At 38.7% G+C, this 17,555-nt stretch overlaps 2 protein-coding genes across 2 annotated transcripts in view; one reads left to right on the top strand and one right to left on the bottom strand.

Annotated features, from left to right (window-relative positions):
- Nucleotides 1–103: 103 nt before the first annotated feature.
- iqcd (IQ motif containing D) lies at nt 104–11,448 on the bottom strand. Its single transcript, XM_052032351.1, has 5 exons — nt 11,090–11,448; nt 7,261–8,043; nt 4,108–4,341; nt 2,659–2,730; nt 104–531 (listed from the first exon to the last, which is right to left on the bottom strand). Exons 2-5 carry the CDS (start codon nt 7,981–7,983, stop codon nt 259–261), a joined length of 1,302 nt encoding a protein of 433 aa, XP_051888311.1. The 5' UTR covers nt 7,984–8,043; nt 11,090–11,448; the 3' UTR covers nt 104–258.
- Nucleotides 11,449–11,594: 146 nt separating this feature from the next.
- The window catches only part of tpcn1 (two pore segment channel 1), a 65,740-nt gene continuing 59,779 nt past the window's right edge, over nt 11,595–17,555 (top strand). Inside the window, exon 1 of the mRNA XM_052032456.1 lies at nt 11,595–11,730. Within this exon, the coding sequence (XP_051888416.1) occupies nt 11,634–11,730 (97 nt within the window). The 5' untranslated portion in view covers nt 11,595–11,633. The remainder of the gene's footprint in view (nt 11,731–17,555) is intronic.

Below are 17,555 nucleotides of genomic sequence, written 5' to 3'. Positions count from 1 at the left end.
TGTTTATTATGAGTATATTTCAGCCCATTGTGTGTTATATTGGAATCAGGTTTATTATCACCGACTGGTATGTCATGAAATTTTGTTGTTTTCACAGAGAACACAAAGTTAAAGGTTTATTTTCATTTTTGTAAGATACAAGATGTTGTTTGTGCAAACAGTATTAATGAAGAAAACATTTCAATGATTTGCAGTACATCTTGGGAAGATGGATGTTACAATGATTATTCTTCAATCTGCCCTCAGATCCTCTTCTTTTTATTTCCTTTTTCCTTTTCCCTTTTTCTTCTTCTTCTTGAATGATTTCATCAATTGGCGGACTTTGTAACCTTTCCAGAATGCCTGGATGGTCACAGCTGCTTTTCCCATGAGGTATATTTGCTCCTCTTTGGCCCTCTTCTCCTCTGCCCTTCTCTTTCTGTCTTCTACAACCTGAATATATTCCGATTCAAGCAATTCAATCTTATGTTCCAACTCAAAGAGCAGAACACCTTCATCTTTGTGGATTTTAACGAACTGTTCATATTCATCCTGATAGAATATAACAATTTTAATACATTTTGACAATCTATTCATTATTAACACTACATGTAGCATAGATCTGTTTTATAAATAAAATAATGCAAAATGAATGTCTTACTTAGCAATCTATTGGCTTTTTATGTGATTTATTATTTTGGTTACAACCTCTCAAACCACCTTTAAGGAATGTCCTCCGTGAATCTTTATAGTTTCAAACTTTAAATTTTAAATTTAAATTTTTAAATTTAAATTTAAATTTTAAATTTTATTTACAGCGTGGTAACAGGCCCTTCCAGCCCAATGAGTCCGCGTTGCCCATTTTAAACCCATATTAACCTACCTGTACGTCTTTGGAATGTGGGAGGAAACCGGAGCACCCGGAGGAAACCCACACAGACACGGAAGAACGTACAAACTCCTTACAGACAGCGACGGGAATCGAACCCCGATTGCTGGCGCTGTAATAGCGTCGCGCTAACCGCTACGCTGCCGTGCTCTGTTTGCCTGATTCTACTTATCTGAAATATCTTATGGATATCTCACCAATTTTCATATAATTAGATAAATCTCTATGCCATTCCTTCTGTAATACAAGGTGTTCAGAGGGATGTGACTGTGCAAAGGCTCCCCAAGGTCAGAACCATTTTAATTTGTTTCACTGGAAGACTAAGTTTCTTTCTTTCAGTAATTATTTCTCATGATGGCATAGGTTCTTCCAAGGTCAGATGCTTCACAGAAATTCATGCAAGAAATTAAGAGAAAATTCTTACCATCCTGCATTTATCTATTTGGTACCAGAATTGATTATAGTGAGAGAATTGCCAAAAAAATTCCCAAATGCCTATTTTTTTGCCTTTTTCATACAAGAGACTGATCATTGAATGATTTCATCATTTGGCGGACTCAGTAACCTTTCCAGAATAGCTGGATGGTAACAGATGCTTTCCCCAGTAAGTATATTTTCTCCTCTTTGGCCCACTTTTCCTCTACCCATCTTTTTCTGACTTCTACAACCTGAATATATTCTGATCCAAGTGATTCAATTTTATGCTTCAGGGGTGGAAATGGATTGCCATTCAGTAATCATACAAGTGTTATTTTTAATGTCAGCACATCACAATCTATCTTTAAAATTAAATTATATTGATTTAATATTGCACATTGAACTCGAAAATGTGAAGTAATACATTTTGGGACGTTAAACCAGGCTAGGACATACAGAGTGAATGGCAGGGCCCTGAGGAGCGTTATAGAACTGCGAGACCTCAGGGTACAAATACATAGTTGCCTGAAAGTGGCGATGCAGTTAGGGTGATGAAGAAGGTTTATGGTATGCTTGCCCTCATCAGTCAGGACATTGAGTAGCAGAGTTGGGACGTCATATTACGGGTGTATAAAACGTTGGTGAGACTGCACTTGGAGTATCGTGTGCACTTCTGGTTGCCATACTATAGGAAGGATGTGACTAAGCTAGATAGGATGCAGAAAAGATTCACAGGAATGTTGCTGGAACTGGAGGGCTTGAATTATAAGAAGAGACTGGATAGGCTGGGACTGTTTTCCCTGGAACGAAAGAGGCTGAGGGGTGACCTTATAGAGGATTATAAATCATGAGGGGCATGGAAAAGGTGGATGGTCACAGTCTTTTTCCCAGCATAGGGCAGTCTAAAACTAGAGGGTATAGGTTTAAGGTGAGTGGGGAAGAACTTAAAGGGAACCTAAGGGGCAATTTTTTCCACACAGTGGAGCGTCGGTATATGGAACAAGCTGCCAGAGGAAGTGGTAGAGGTGGGTGCAATTAAAATGTTTAAAAGATATTTGACGAGGTACATGGATGAGGAACTTTTAGAGGGATATAGGCCAAATGCAGGTAATTAGGACCAGCTCAGGTAGGCACCTTGGTCAGCATGTATGAGTTAGGCAGGAGGACTGTTTCTGTGCTGTATGACTTAATGCTCCCAACCAGATCAATTTCGATACATAGATTTTTAAAAATCATTTATGGGACATAGCCATTGCTGGCAAGGCTGGCAGTTATTGCTCAGCCCAATTTCCCTTGAAGCTTTGCAATTATTGTACAAAGAGAGATAAGAACGGTTCTTTAGAATCTCTTGCGATCTTTGCAAAAAAACATACCTGTTTTTCTTGTATGTCAGCATCATATTTCTGGATCCAGTTTTCAATCTCTGTTTCGGTTTTGAACTTGCGCTGAAATATGTCATAAAGATGTGATATCAGATTCTAGCAACAATATAGATTAGTCCTCACAACAGAAGATGACATCAAATCCAGAAATTAATTGTAAACTACTACCAGCAATTAATACTGAATAACAATTTCCTGAATTAACTAGAAAATCCCTACTGGATAGGCTGTGTAAAATAGAATGCAATTCTGCTGATTGATATATCTAAAATAATCAGCTTTAATTCTCATAAACAAATTTAAAATAGTGTTAGCCATCACACAGTTCTTCATTTGTTATTATATTGGCAGAGATGGGAATAATGATAAGTGTCTATTTTCTTGCTTACCATGACCACTGATTTTTGGAATGTGCATGGTTAAAATGTATGATTTGTGAAGAATTACACATGTACTTAGGAACAGAAGTGTTGGAATATTAAGATGGGTTTGCATGTGTACAATAGATGGTAGTTTGCTTTGTCATTGAGATGAGAATTCAATAGACATGGCTATATTCTAAACTTTTTCAGAGCTGGTATCTATTTTTGCTTTGCTGGTTTGGTTGGTTCTTTGCTAAATGCAGCATATTAAATATTGTTTATTAATTGGTTTAATACTGAATTCATCGTGTTTGATTACTGTTTACCTGTTTTATTCTAAGCCTAACAGAAGATTTTGTCATATTTCTGGCATATTCAATTTTTATTACAGGTCTACAGCTTTTGAGCATTTTTTTCTTTCTTTTTCAGGATTTGTAGATATTTGGTAATGACATAATATAGGAATACATCCAGAGTTGCAGCTTCCAAAGTTTGTTTACCAGTTTTTGGTCTACAAGTATTCATCGCCATTGTTCAGAATTCATGTGATGCTATACGTTTGCATAGTTTTGTGTACTTTTTTTGATAATTTTGCTCCCTCTCTTGAAGATCCAAATTCCTTAGTCATGAGCAACAATTTTCTTCTGATGATTCAATCAGGTCACGACTTAAGAGATCTTATTTTTGGTGTCAGGCATTGTTAAACTACAGGGAGCATTGTAGCTGAGCCTGATTATGGTATCACCTCACACTCTGCAGGAGTCAACAAACCACAATCAGGAGCAGGGATCTTGGACAATTCTCCATTCCCTAATACTTGCTGCTGAAGCTAGTTCAGCTAACTCAGGACAATTTGGAGTTTAAACATTACTTCTCAGTATGGAGTCTAGTGTTCATCAACTCAACTAAACCCAACCCAACCTAATTTGTATTTTTTTAAAACTTGGTTAACTTCTCTCTGACCGACAGAAATAATTATGCATTTCCACAAGAAATGCAGCACATATTATGTTCTTATGTAAATTAATGGATAATGAAAACTGGAATATTTGGCAATTACCAGAGTATGATAACGTACCCTTCTTAATGCTTGCTCAGATGATCTATGTTCTGTTATCAAGTTGTTCAGTTGGGTTCGGAGCTGAGAGATTTCTTCCTGTAACTTGACTACTCTCCCCTCTGAATCCTTCTGGTCAGCTTGCTGCTGCTTTTCCGCATCTTGCTTAATTTGACGAATGTAATCTTCTGAGAATAGTTCAAGTTGAAGCAGGTTGTTTTTGAGTTTTCGAATTATCTCGTTCTTCTTCAACATCTGGTAATAGAATGTATATTTGATGCTAAAGATACTGTTATATATATTTCATTATCATAAAGTAGAATTTGTTTTCAAAACATTAAATATACCACTTACATAAATCAACGTGGCTACATAGAACAGTGCTGCATAGGAACAGGCCCTTCGATCCATGATGTTGTGCTGAATTAATTAAGCTAATGATGCCCAATTAAACTAATCTCTTTTGCCCTCGCATGGTCCATATTCCTCCGTCTACATATTCATGTGCCTATTTAAGAGCCCGTCTGCATACAGCCACTGTCTGCATACAGTATAACCATGCAAACTGATATTAGTCCCCTAATTTCTCTCTTGATTGATAGGATCAGTTTTCGTATTTAGCTACTGTGTTGGCAAATGCAAATTTAGCTGCAGCAGTAACACTTGGAGAAATAACCTATGGCCTTTTTATCTTAAACCTTGTTTCTTGCTCCAACTGCTAAAGTTCAAGTAATCTTCATAAAAGTCATCGATGCCTTAAATAGAACAGATTTTGGATGTTCTGTTTTTACCTGATTTTTTTCCTGTTACTATTTTTCTGAAGGTGACCTCTTATCGAACCAGAGAGTGAAGATGGGTGGGAATTCGAGAGGTGAAAGTAGGTTTAGAGTGCATGCGTAAATGCCAGAAAGTCATATATATTGTTGTACTGCATGCATTACCAGCCACATGCAATTATGATAATATGGTAGTAACAAGAGATGTGATTCTAACAATTGGAGGCATGGGTTATGGGAGCAGCAGGCTGGGTTAAATTAAATAGCTCTTTCAAAGAGTTGATTAAGGCATAATGAATTGAATACTCTCCTGCTGTGCTGCATCACTGATTCTACAGCCATATTTTTGTTGTTTGCGAGTATATTCGATAAAGTTCGAAACATATGTGAGATAATATTGTGAGATAACAAAAATGAGTCCAACAACTATAACAGCACCAACGCACTCTGTTTCACTTAATACAAAATATAGAGAACTTGTGCTTATATTCAGTAGGGTTGCTTATGGTAAACAATATCAATGCTTTTGCGAAAAGGGAATGAGGTTTGGAAACAAAATTGCTTACTTCTCTCTTTAGTTGCAGCAGTGTGGGATGAATAGTGTTTAGTCCAGACCAAATTCTGCTGTCTTCATAGATTGTGCATGAAAATGGGTTGTTGTCCAGATGGTTGCTAGATTAAGACTGTTTTATTGCTTTAGTCTGTACATTTTTGTAATTATATCGAACTAATGATTTATCATCTTTTACTACATTAACTTTTCTTTTAAAAAGGTTCCTTAAAAATATATAATTGCATGAAATTGAATTTAATTTGTGATTTGTTATAAATGACAGTATTTAGAGAAGAGAACATCTGATGCCGTTCATGATGATCAGAGTTATGTGCAATTATCAAATCTGCAGGGAATATTCACACAATACAGCAACTCTGTTTATTTTCTGTTAAACCACTGACTTAATACAGCTTGTCTATGTGCTGCACTGAATGAGGCAGTATCAAACTGCTCCCACAGTGTATGTGAATCAGAAGTAGTCACTGCTCACTAATGTGGTCGAAGCCATTACAAAATTAAAAATGATGCATCAGGGTATGAATTCTGTTTAAACTAGATATCCCAAAACAAAATACAAATTTGTATGAATGCTAACGAACAATGTGTATTACTATAATAAAGCCAAAAATACCTGCAGAAGACGTCACAGTTAGGGTCAGTGATTTTTTTTCTCATAGTTAGATATGAATATGTGACATTAATCTGCATAAGCTTACTTGACTGACTCTTAGTAGTTTGCCCAAATATCTCATGATGGGAAGGGGGGTGGGGGGAAGCGTGGTGATTAAGATAATTTTACTGCAGATTGTTAATAATTTTGTACAAGACACAAAATAAAGCCCCATTCTTTAACTAGATTTGACTATTTTTGACATATCTGTAAACTTGTGTTGCTGATTTTTCACCACCAGTTGATAGTTGGCAATGGTTGGAGGTGGGGGTGCAGTCAAAGAGTAGGACGAGGCAAGTGAGTTTTCTTTAAGTGGAAGATTTGCCAAAGTCAGATGATATACATGTTGTATATTTTAGTACCTGCACAATTATTTTGATAAAGATCACATCACACTGTTCTCAACATGATATATATCATGAAATAAAGCCATATTATAAAATGAACCAAGCCATGCTGCCTATATCAAATTTGGTCCACCTTCAAAGACTAACTACAAGTATGCTAAAGATATTAGTGTTGCACTATTAGGTTTTGGGTATGAATTTTGTACTTGCAAATACAATTCATTGTAACTCAATTACTATTTTTTAAAGAAAGGCAACAAGACCATTTAAGGGAATGACTGACATCACTGAACAAAGCAAGCAACTGCAGAAGATCAAAACTGTAACAACATGATTTTGAACTTTACTCCTTGAGCTCTTTCTCCTACCCCACCCTATCTTGCCCTATATAAATGACTAGTCTCACTCATACAGTAATATTTAAGTAGGAAAGGTGTGATGTACTTTCAATACCTGCCAACCAAGCCTCAACTATATTCTGTTAATATTGTCTGTCTTCATAACAGTTGGGCAAGAATAACTAAATTATGTTTGAATTTTGTAAAAAAATCAACATTTTAACTTCTGTGCATAATGTAAGGTATCTATCTACTTAGGTTCAGGAATCTACATTTTAGCTAAAAGGTATCAAATTGAAGAGTGTTATTGACAGGCTCCAGATTTGACATTATAACTTGTTTTAAAAATCTGGTGTATAAATTCCTGTATGCATTTGGACAATATACACTTAGTGAACCCGGTGAATTATACATAGCCTCTTGTAAACAATACCCTGTTTGCTGAGGTAAGGTGAGATATCAGATTAACAATCTGTCTGAGGATTACCTCATTTTCTTTATCTTGGATGGCTGCTGCCAGTTCTGCCTCCAAACTGGCAATAATTTCTGTGTTTTGCCTATCTTGCAATATGATGTTTTCCACAAACTGAGACTTTTCTTTATCTTCCATGGGTGATATCAGAAGTCTCCCAAATACAAAATCTTTCAGCTTCATTAATGCCAGAATGAGACCTACACAGGGAGGTTTCCGAGCTTTACATTCCATTTGGATTATTTGACATGCTGAAGGATTTCCCTGAAAGAGCCGGAGGATGTTTTTAACTGAGCTACCAAGGGCATGTCGAAGGAGTTTGACATCATTTATTCTCTCTGCTTTGGATTTTACTTTGTGCTTTTGATTTTTCTCTTCAGAAGACTCTTCCTCGTTCAATTTACTAATAGCAAAATGCAGGTGTTGTTCTAGTCTAACGTGCTCCCTTAAGGCACATGTTAATTCTAAACCAATAGCAACACCGAATCTGTTGAGGTTGTAGGCTATGTGGGGAAGCAAAGTAGCTCTTTCCAAGTTCTCAATGGTCTTTTCAATTACTGAAATAATCCTTTCTGCTTCAATTGATGCAAGCTTTCTTCTAAATGGCTCCAAGACTTGCAAAGCATCTGCTTTGGCTCCCACCCTTTGCATGGTTAGATCATAATCAATTGTGGTTCTGTTAATAGTCTCAACATTTGTGGCTTCCATCTGATGCTGTTTTATGGCTTCAGTTGCCATTGTTTCTTTCTTCAGGAGATATTCCTCTTGAGATCTTTAGATCTTCAGTGAACTATATTGCTGAAACAAAAAAAAAACACATTTCTAAAGTATGAAGCATGTTCTTATCAAAATCTTTCCTTGGAACTATTGATAATCACAGAGTGAAACCATTCAACTATGATTCAACAATTTGCTCCAGCAGTCAAAAGCCACACCAATGCCAAAGTAGCAGCAAATCACACTTGTCTTTTGTTTTTAAGAGAGCAATTTAAATAATCACACTTAAAATAATACTTTTAGACTGCAGGTGCTAATCGTTGAGGCTTAGTGTGGCCACGGCAATAGAGTTCAGTTCACAACCCTGGGAATCTTGCTGACTGCCAATACTGCTATCACCATTCACTAGGGAACCAATACCACCGTGCTTACTAATAGAAAGATCCAAGACTTGGTAAGCTGGCTGTGTCAGAACCAATGAGGCTGATGCTCTGGGTAGGGATGTCTATCAGATCAATGCTGACACAATGGGGTCTAACATACTTTCTTCTGCAAACTTCCCAACCTTTTCCTCTTTGATAGAGTTTCCATGTTTCCTTCCCATCTGCTATTCTACATGGACGATGGACCCAACTATTGTTTTTATCCCTATCCAATTATTGTCTCCTTTTGCCTTGTATGATCATTGATCCTGTTATTTAATCACTTCAATACTCAAATCTAACAGAGCCCTTGTTTTCTCCTTTTGGTTGTCTCTGTTTAAAATTTGTTCGACTCCAACATCTTCCAGTTCTGATAAAAAGTCTGAATGTTAACACTACTTTCTTCTGTCTATACAACATATGCTGCCTGGCTTGTTGAATGTCTACCAGAATTTTGTTTTTATTTCAGATTTCACTATCGGCTGTATTTTGATTTTCATTTATTTCCTATTACCTTTCACGTTTGATTTGTTTTCCCTTCATAACCTCATCTTTTATGCATTTGATGAAAGGAACATTTATATAGTGTGATCACAACCACGATGCACAAAACACTTTGCAGCAGTAAGTGTTTCTATAATGAAGGAAACACAAGCAGGAATGTGCTAATGATCAGAGATGTTTGTTAAACCAATATTGGTTAAGAGCATTGGTTCAGTGAAAGGATGGCACAGTGGCACAACGAGCAGAGCCACTACTTTACAGCACCACAGATCCAGTTCAATCCTGACCTCTGTTGTTGTTTGTGGAGCTTGCCCTTCTCCCTATGACTGTTTCCTCCAGATGCTCCAGATTCCGCCATTATCCCAAAAACACGTGGGTTGGTGGGTTAATTGGCCACTGAAAATTGCAACTAGGTTGTGTAATGGGTAGAATCTGGGGGGAGTTGATGAGAAGGTGGGGAGAATAATAAAAAAGAGATTAATGTAGGATTAGTGTAAATAGATAGTTGAGGGTCAGCATGGACTCAGTGGGCCAAAGGGCCTGTTTTTGTGCTGCATATCTCTACAAATCCAGAAACAATGATTAGGGTTGCTCTTCCATGGGGGATCTTTTATATCCACTTGAGTGAGCTGGTAGTTTAGCATCACATCCAAAAAAGGGACATTTATCAGTTGAACGTTTTCTGAGCACTGCCTTAGAATTTAATTTTAGAATTCACACTCAAGGATTAAGACTTAAACCCACCACCTTTTGAATTAGAGACAAGAGTGCTACCACTGAACCATGGTTGACACAAACAGGGTACAGCAGGAAATATGCAAAGATTCTGACAAGATTGCAGAAACATGCAAAAGCAGGAGAGTGCCTTAAATATCTGCATCTGCAAAGCAAATGTACATTTTATAATGTATTATATCAGATGCTATTGATCTAATAATAGTTATGTTGTAAGAACCTATTATTTGGGATAATTAATGAAATGAACAATAGTAGCTTACTATATTGAATTACAGTTATAAAAATAGGTTGGTTTATACAGGAACTTTAATAAACATTTTTATGGTTGTTCCTCTTTCTCTACAAACTTAAGCTTATCTGAAACTATTATCTGAATGCTAACTGGCTTATTCATCCATTATTTCCTCCACTTATGCTGAACTGGGAATTCAGCTAATATGATAATTTTAAAATTCTCATTTCTCTATTGAAACATTCTTCCATATGTCAGGTAAGTCTTCAGTTCTCTGCTTTCCTCCAATTCTGGTCCTAGATTTTCAACATTCCGTCAATGGAGGTCATGCTTTAGCTGCCTGGGGCCTAAGCACTGGAATTCCTTCCCTAAACTGTTCTACCTTTTTATTCTCCTAAATTACTCTCTAAAACCTACATCTTTGTTAATATCTCCTTATGTGATTCAGGGTCAAATTCCATCTAATTGTCTCAGTGTGCTTCACAGAGGAAATGTACTATTTTAAAGACACTAAATAAATGTAAGTTGTTATTTGCTATTTAAATGGAACATACTCCTACTGAAGTAATAATAAACCTCCATAAGTTGATTTCCACATTTTGAAAATGAGTTAATTGTGTTTGTTCAGGAAATTACGATAACATAAGTATACACTAGCGACTTGGTGTGACTTAAATTACAGATTTGGAAAAATACGTAGCTTCAAGCTCTAGCATGGAATGTTGGTGTTTACTGCATCTCCAAGACTTCTCCGTTTAGCTCCTTTTCAAGGAGGATGGTTGTTGGATAGCCAAAAAACTCTCTTGCTATTGTCACCTCAATCGCATAAAACAAGGCTGAATTGCATTTGGATAACACCCTTTATGATTTCAGGACCTCCTAAACTGCTTAACAACCAAATGTTATTTTAAAACGCTGTCGCTGCTACGCGATGGAACATTCTTCAGCCAACTTGCTACCAGAACCAGCATTGCGATAATGACCTGAAAATCTATTTTAACGATGATGATTCAAGACTAGATTTTATCTAAGGGGACAACTCTGTATTTCGAAAGAGTGAAGTGGGTTCTTTCATAGGCAACAGAATAAATGGAACCATTGGACGTCTCGACAAAAAGGTGGTGCTTCGACAGGTTGGCATTCCCTCGGTGCTCTGATCTCTGCGGTGGCACTTGAACCACCTTCAGACCCAGAAGCGCGCGTTAACGGAGCCGGGGCTCCGACAAGGTACCTCGTCAGCTCCCCGATCCGAGACACACAGATCCAGGCCACTCGGCGGATCGGCCGCTTGTTCCCTCCACCGCCACCGTTGAGCCTGGCGACAGACCCCCTGCCGTCAGCGGCTGGGCTCGGGCACCTCACTTTCTGCTGCCCCGGGAGAGGGAGGCGGGATGTTAGAAGACCCTTCTCATGGCTTCGGCACAGCTGCCGTCTCACGCTGCCACAGTGCACTCGGTCTGTTTGCCGGCTGCGCTTATTCCGTTGCTAAGATACCCACGACCTTTTCCCTCTGACCCCATGACCCCGCCTCGGCTTTCCAGCCGCGCGTTCGGGTCGGAGAAAAAGACGAGCACGGGAAGCGGGCCTCGACCGAACTTGATGGTGTCTGCGCTTTGATTGACGTTTCCTCGCAGAGGGCTCGCCCGGCCGGCTTGTCACTTTCGACCAATCAGCAGTCGAGAGCGAAGAAAGGACCCACCCTCGCTCCGCAGCGTGGGGTTAGGTTGAGCGGTGTGAGACTCGGTTGTGAGGGAAGAGGCTGCGACGAGTCGGTGATGGCGCTGCCTGTCGACGATGACGTCCCTTTAATCTTGACAGACGACAACACGGGGCCGAGCGCCGACACAAACAGAGACGATATCCCCAACGAAAGTAGGAATTGTGATCGGTTACACTTTTAATGTCAGAGTTTTAAGCGGCGCAACTTTGTTGTCCCCGAGCAGCCGGTGCACCTTGACTGTGCGGGGAAGCCGAGATATGTTTACATTCTCATTGAGAGCAGTGCCCCGACGTGCTGCTCACTGTGATCAGCCCCTAAGTAGGGCGAAAACTTGCTGCCGTCTGCTTCATCGAGGTTAGCAAATAAAAGCAGCATCTGGTCAGCCAGCATCTGTGGAGAGAGGGTTAATGATTCAGGTCCCTGGCTCTCGGCGGATCTGACGGTGCCGAGCCAGTGAGTGGAAGACTTGGAGATGTACTTTATGAAAACCCAAAGTGATCTTTGGGACCCTCACTATGCATCAGCATATTAGGGGACTATGTAGCCCATCGACCTTGTGAAAGAACTGTCTATTCAAACCATAAACCTTGCAACAACATGATATGGAATATACTTGTGGTGTGAGGTTATCAACTTCAATAGAAAAGGATGAGTATTTTCTTTAATGAGGAGAGTTTGGGAAATGTTAATGTTCAAAAGACTGGGGTGTCTTTTGCAGCAGTCATTAAATGTTGACATACAAGTGCAGCAGGCAATCAGAAAAGTAAATGGTATTGTGGCCTTTATTGCAAGTGGCTATGAGTACAAGATTAAAGATGTATTTCATCAATTATGTATGGCCTTATGGAGACCACACCAGGAATATTATGTACAATTTTGGTCTGCTTACCTAAAAAAGGGATATACTTGTTATAAAGAGCATAGGATGAAGATTCACAAGATTGGTTCATGGGATGACTGGTCTCATAAATTAAGAGAGATTGAGTTGGTAGGCCTCTATTCTCAAGAAGTTAGAAGTGATTGACCTCATTGAAATTCTTAGAGGACTTGATAGGGTACCTACAGGGTGGATGTTTCCCTTGGCTAAGGAGTCAAGAACTGAAAGTAAAGGGTAGCCATTTCGGACTGAAACAAGAAGAAATTTCTTCACTCAGAGGACAATGAGGCTCAGTCAGTCTGATGATTGCTTTCAAAAGAAAGATCCTTTGATGTTGTTAATAATGGAAATGGCTGTACTATAATTGTAAAACTCCTAAAGTTGTTTTCAGCGTTTTATGGTAGGGACTTGTACCTTTTTGATACGTCAGGCTTCCGATAGTAGCTCTTTCCTGCTGTTCTTGGATAGGGTGAAGTCTTATTGTGGTTCATTGATCTTTTAACACTTACCTGTCATCCCTGTTCTTTCACTTATATAAAGTAATTTGCTATTAATCATTAACTCTTTTATAGATTAAAGAGCTATTGCATAACTATTTTTAAAGAAGTATATTTTACCTCCGTTTGAGAAAATGCTTAGTAAATGTGTACATATAAAAATAGTGATACCTGGGGATGGGACATCCGAAAACTTAGTCAATGGAAGTCAGAGTTGTCAATGTAAGGACAAAGAGATTTCTCGATGCAATAGAGATGGAGAATTTCTGCAAGCTGTTTGACTAGAAAAGGGTACAGGATAAAGAGGGACTCGGCCATGAAAAGATTGAAATTTTATATTAAAACATTTGAGGGACCAGTAGCCATGGAAATTAGGATCAATATGTCAATGGGGCTTGGCAAAGGTTAATATGCTGACAGCCAGGAGTCTTCTATAATATTTCTTCTGATTTTCTAGATTTCCTACTCTATTGGTATTGGTTTATTATTGTCACTTGTACCGAGGTACAGTGAAAAACTTGTCTTGCATACCATTCATATAGATCAATTCATTACACTGTGCATTGAGGTAGTACAGAGTGCATTGAGGTAGTACAGGGTAAAAACAATAACAGAAGACAGTAAAGTGTCACAGCTACAGGGAAGTGCATTGCAAGTAGACAATAAGGTGCAAGGTCAAACAAGGTAGATTGTGAGGTCAAGAGTCCATCTCATCGTATAAGGGAACTGCTCAATAGTCTTATCACCGTGGGATAGAAGCTGTCCTTGAGCCTGGTGATATGTGCCTTCAGGCTCCTCTATCTTCTGCCTGACAGGAGAGGAGAGAAGAGAGAATGACCCAGGTGGGTGGGGTCTTTGATTATGCTGGCTGCTTCACCAAGGCAACGAGAGGTATAGACATGGAGGGGAGGCTGGTTTCCGTGATGCGCTAGTATGTCATCACTATATTTTAATATTTTTATTCTCATACCCAAATCTAAATTGTATTTAGATACTGCAAACAAAAACAGACCCAATATTTTGGCAATAAATTGGCAGTCTGTCCTGGAAACTGCAGAATTGGAAAATATTCTACTGAAATTGAAGTAAAAGTGTAATTTTGGAGTAGATATAAAAAGCTGGGAACTAGCCATTTTATCCTTTACAGGTTTCATCCTGAGCTGGCGGGCTACATTTTAACCTCCAGCTGTCAAAACCATGACGGAGAGAGGCAAACGCACTAGTTTCCAAGCAGTCCAATTAAAATTGTGATGGTACGGACATCCATCTGAAGCCAGAATTATTTTTCTTTAACTATGAAAATTAGGCTCCCATGATAATACGAGGACTCAATTGCAAATTTAACCTGAGGCATGAGGAGAGGAGCAGTGGTGGTTTTCCTGCCAAGCTAAATCTGCTGGGAGCTGGATTTAGTGCTGGATAAAATATAAGAGCTTTGAAATTATATTATAAAGCTCAATGTTGATATGCACTACATGATTAAATTTCTATACCTTTTTGCAAAAAGAAATCATGGACTCTGCCTAGACTATGAAGTCTGAAATTCTCTTTCTGATAACTCCATACTTTTGACATAGTTGCACAGGATCACCTGCACATGGGCAGTGGGATGCAGTGCCCTTCTGGATGCCAGTTGATGATTGTCATTTGTGCATCTGTAATCTGCAAACAGCGCAGGTCACTCATGCAGACCTGGCTCTTCACCTAAGTAGAGTGCTGCAAACTGTCACACTCCAAGGTCTAGGGCTACGTGCTGAGGGACTCGCTAAAGCTTGGTGCAGCCACTGCAAAGAATCTATGGGGAAGGTCTACAGTTTAAGGGTTTACTGGCATTGCACACTAATTGGTTGGAATCCGTATTAACCACGAACTATTTGCTCTGAGGTTGTATGTAAATGATAATTGGCTATGTGCTAATATTTAGTAATTGGAATAACATGACTTGTGATACATATGTTAACTTTTCTTTATATTTGTTTTCGGGATCTGGATGTTTATAGCAAGACTAGCGTTTAGTGCCCATTCCTAATTGTCCTTGATAAGATGGTGGAGAACCACTTTACTGAACTGATATGGTCCTCCTGATAAAAGTACTTTAACAATGCCGATGAGTAGGGAATTCCAGGATTTAGATCCAGTGACGATGAAGGATTAGTGATAAGTTTTCAAGTCAGGATGGTGTGTGACCTGGAGGATAACCTGCAGGTGGTGGTCTTCCTAGGCCTGCAGCCCTTGTCATTCTTGGTGGTAGAGATCATAGATTTGGGAAGTACTGTCACAGTAGTCTGGCAGAATAACTTCAGTGCATTTTGCAGATAGTATTCACTACAGCCAGTATACTGTGGTGGTGGAGAGAATGAATGTTTAGAATGGTTGACGGGATGCCATTCAAACAGGCTTCTCTGTCCTGGATGGAGAGTTGTTGGCGCTGCACTATTCCAGACAAGTGCAGAGCTTTCCATCACATTGTATATGTGACTAATAAATAAATATCTTATCTTATCTTACGTTCCTGATTTGTGCCTTGTAGATGGTGGAAAGCCCATGGGGTATCAGTTGCTGAGTCACAGAATACTCAGCCTCCAACCTGCTTTTATTTATGTGGCTGGTCCAGTAGAGTCTCTGGTCTATGGTGATCCTTTGCCAATGATCATGCCATTGAATGTTAAGGGTAGGTAGTTAGATTCTCTCCTGTTGCAGATGTTGTTGCCTGGTACTTTTGTGAAGTGAATCAAGAATTTGTATGGATGCAGAATGGGAGAAGAAGAGAGTTAATTTAAACAAATGTCACGTGCATTAGTGAGATATGACTCCAGCCATTGAACTGTTTTCTCTTTGATGCCCAGTGACTTCAGTTTTACCATGTACCTTGATGACACACATGGTCAAATACTTTCTTGATGTCAACAGCAGTCACTCTGGCCTCACCTCTGGAGTTCACTTGTTGGCTCCATGTTTGGATCAAGGCTGTATTGAGGCCTACAGCTGAGTGGTCCTGGCAAAACCCAAATTTGGCGTCAGTGTGTAAGTTATTGTTGATTTCATGTCACTGGATAGCACTGTTAATGATGGTTTCATCACTTCGCTGATCTTTGAGAGTAAACTGATGGATGATAATTAGCCCAAGTCCATTAGTAATGCTTTCTGTGAGTAGGATATAGCTGGGCAATTTTCCTTATTGTCTGGTAATTGCCAATTGTACTGGAACATCCAACTGCACTGGCACATCTTGGCCGGAGGCATACCTAGGTCTGGAGCACATATCTTCAGTACTACAGCAGGGATGTTGTCTGGTCCCATACCCTTTGCTGTATCCAGTGGTGTCAGTGCTCCAGTTGATTTAAATGCTCTGTATTACATTTATTTAAAAGTTTTATGGATGAAGTATATTTTGACCAGGTCCATAGTTTTATAATTTTAATATATTCATATTTCACTTTACATGATTGTCATAGTCCTAGAAAACTGTTTTTGTATCTTTTAAAGGATAAGGTTAGTATTTTTGCATATAAACAATATCTTCCTGATTTTATAGTGTTGCAAATTTTATTTGTCAATTTGTCATACTGAGTTCCACCAGATGAATGTCCAAAAGCAAAACATATCCTAAATTAAGTGATTAAACAGAAGGTATGTACTATACTGCAATACATTTAAATAGTCTTTTTAGACCATGCTTACTATAATTGGCATGATTTTCTTCTTTGTTACTTGGTTAGCTTAATCAACAGAAGTCCAGGTGTCCTCTCCATATTTACCTATAAACCAATGTACATTTTGTAAAGGGTGATTTATGTTTGTGAAACTCTCTTCCTCTCCCATTGTGTATCCATAGGAGTGAAAGATATTGGAGTGACCTTGTTTATGTGATATTATAAATTATATTGTTTGTAATTTTGCTACTTAGTTACACCAGGATGAGGTCAAAACAACTGTAAGCTAATCTTAATCAGCTAAACAAAACTGTGGCAATTGGAGAAATGTTTTATACCTTTAGTATGATTAATAGGCATCTTTAGAGTAACACAGCATGCTCTAAAAGCACTTCACAGACCCCTCAATATATTTACTAATACCAAACACAATATCCTTTCAATCCCTTTATCTTTTCATTGTCCCTTTCCCTCCTAATCTCTTCTTTCAATCATCCCATCACTCTCGCATTCCGTCTCTTCCCCAACCATTAAACAACTTGTGACCTGGTATCAGCCAATGTTGCTGAACATTCCTTTGCACGACAAAACACTAGAAATAATGATAGAACGCAAGATTACAAGAAAATAGGAGCAAAAATAAACTACCGAGCCCCTCAATCCTGCCCTGCCATTCAATATGAACATGGCTGATCTGCTCCATGGCTCAACTCCTCTTCTGTGCCAGTTCCACATAGCGATCAGATCCCTGATCTTTCAAAAATTTATCTACTTCCTCTTTGAATACCTTCAGGGATCCAGCTTCCACCACCTTCTGGAGTAGAGAATTCCAGAGATTCATCACCTCCTGCAAGAAGAAATTCCTATGCACCTCAGTTTTAATTTAATCTCCACTTGCCTTGTAATTTTGTTCACTTGATCAAGATTCTCCCAGTGGAAACACCTCAACA

Source organism: Pristis pectinata, chromosome 17 (assembly GCF_009764475.1).
Source record: "Pristis pectinata isolate sPriPec2 chromosome 17, sPriPec2.1.pri, whole genome shotgun sequence".
Classification (NCBI taxonomy): Eukaryota; Metazoa; Chordata; class Chondrichthyes; order Rhinopristiformes; family Pristidae; genus Pristis; species Pristis pectinata.
Note: the sequence above shows the minus strand (reverse complement) of the source record. Positions and strands in the feature narration are given on the sequence as shown.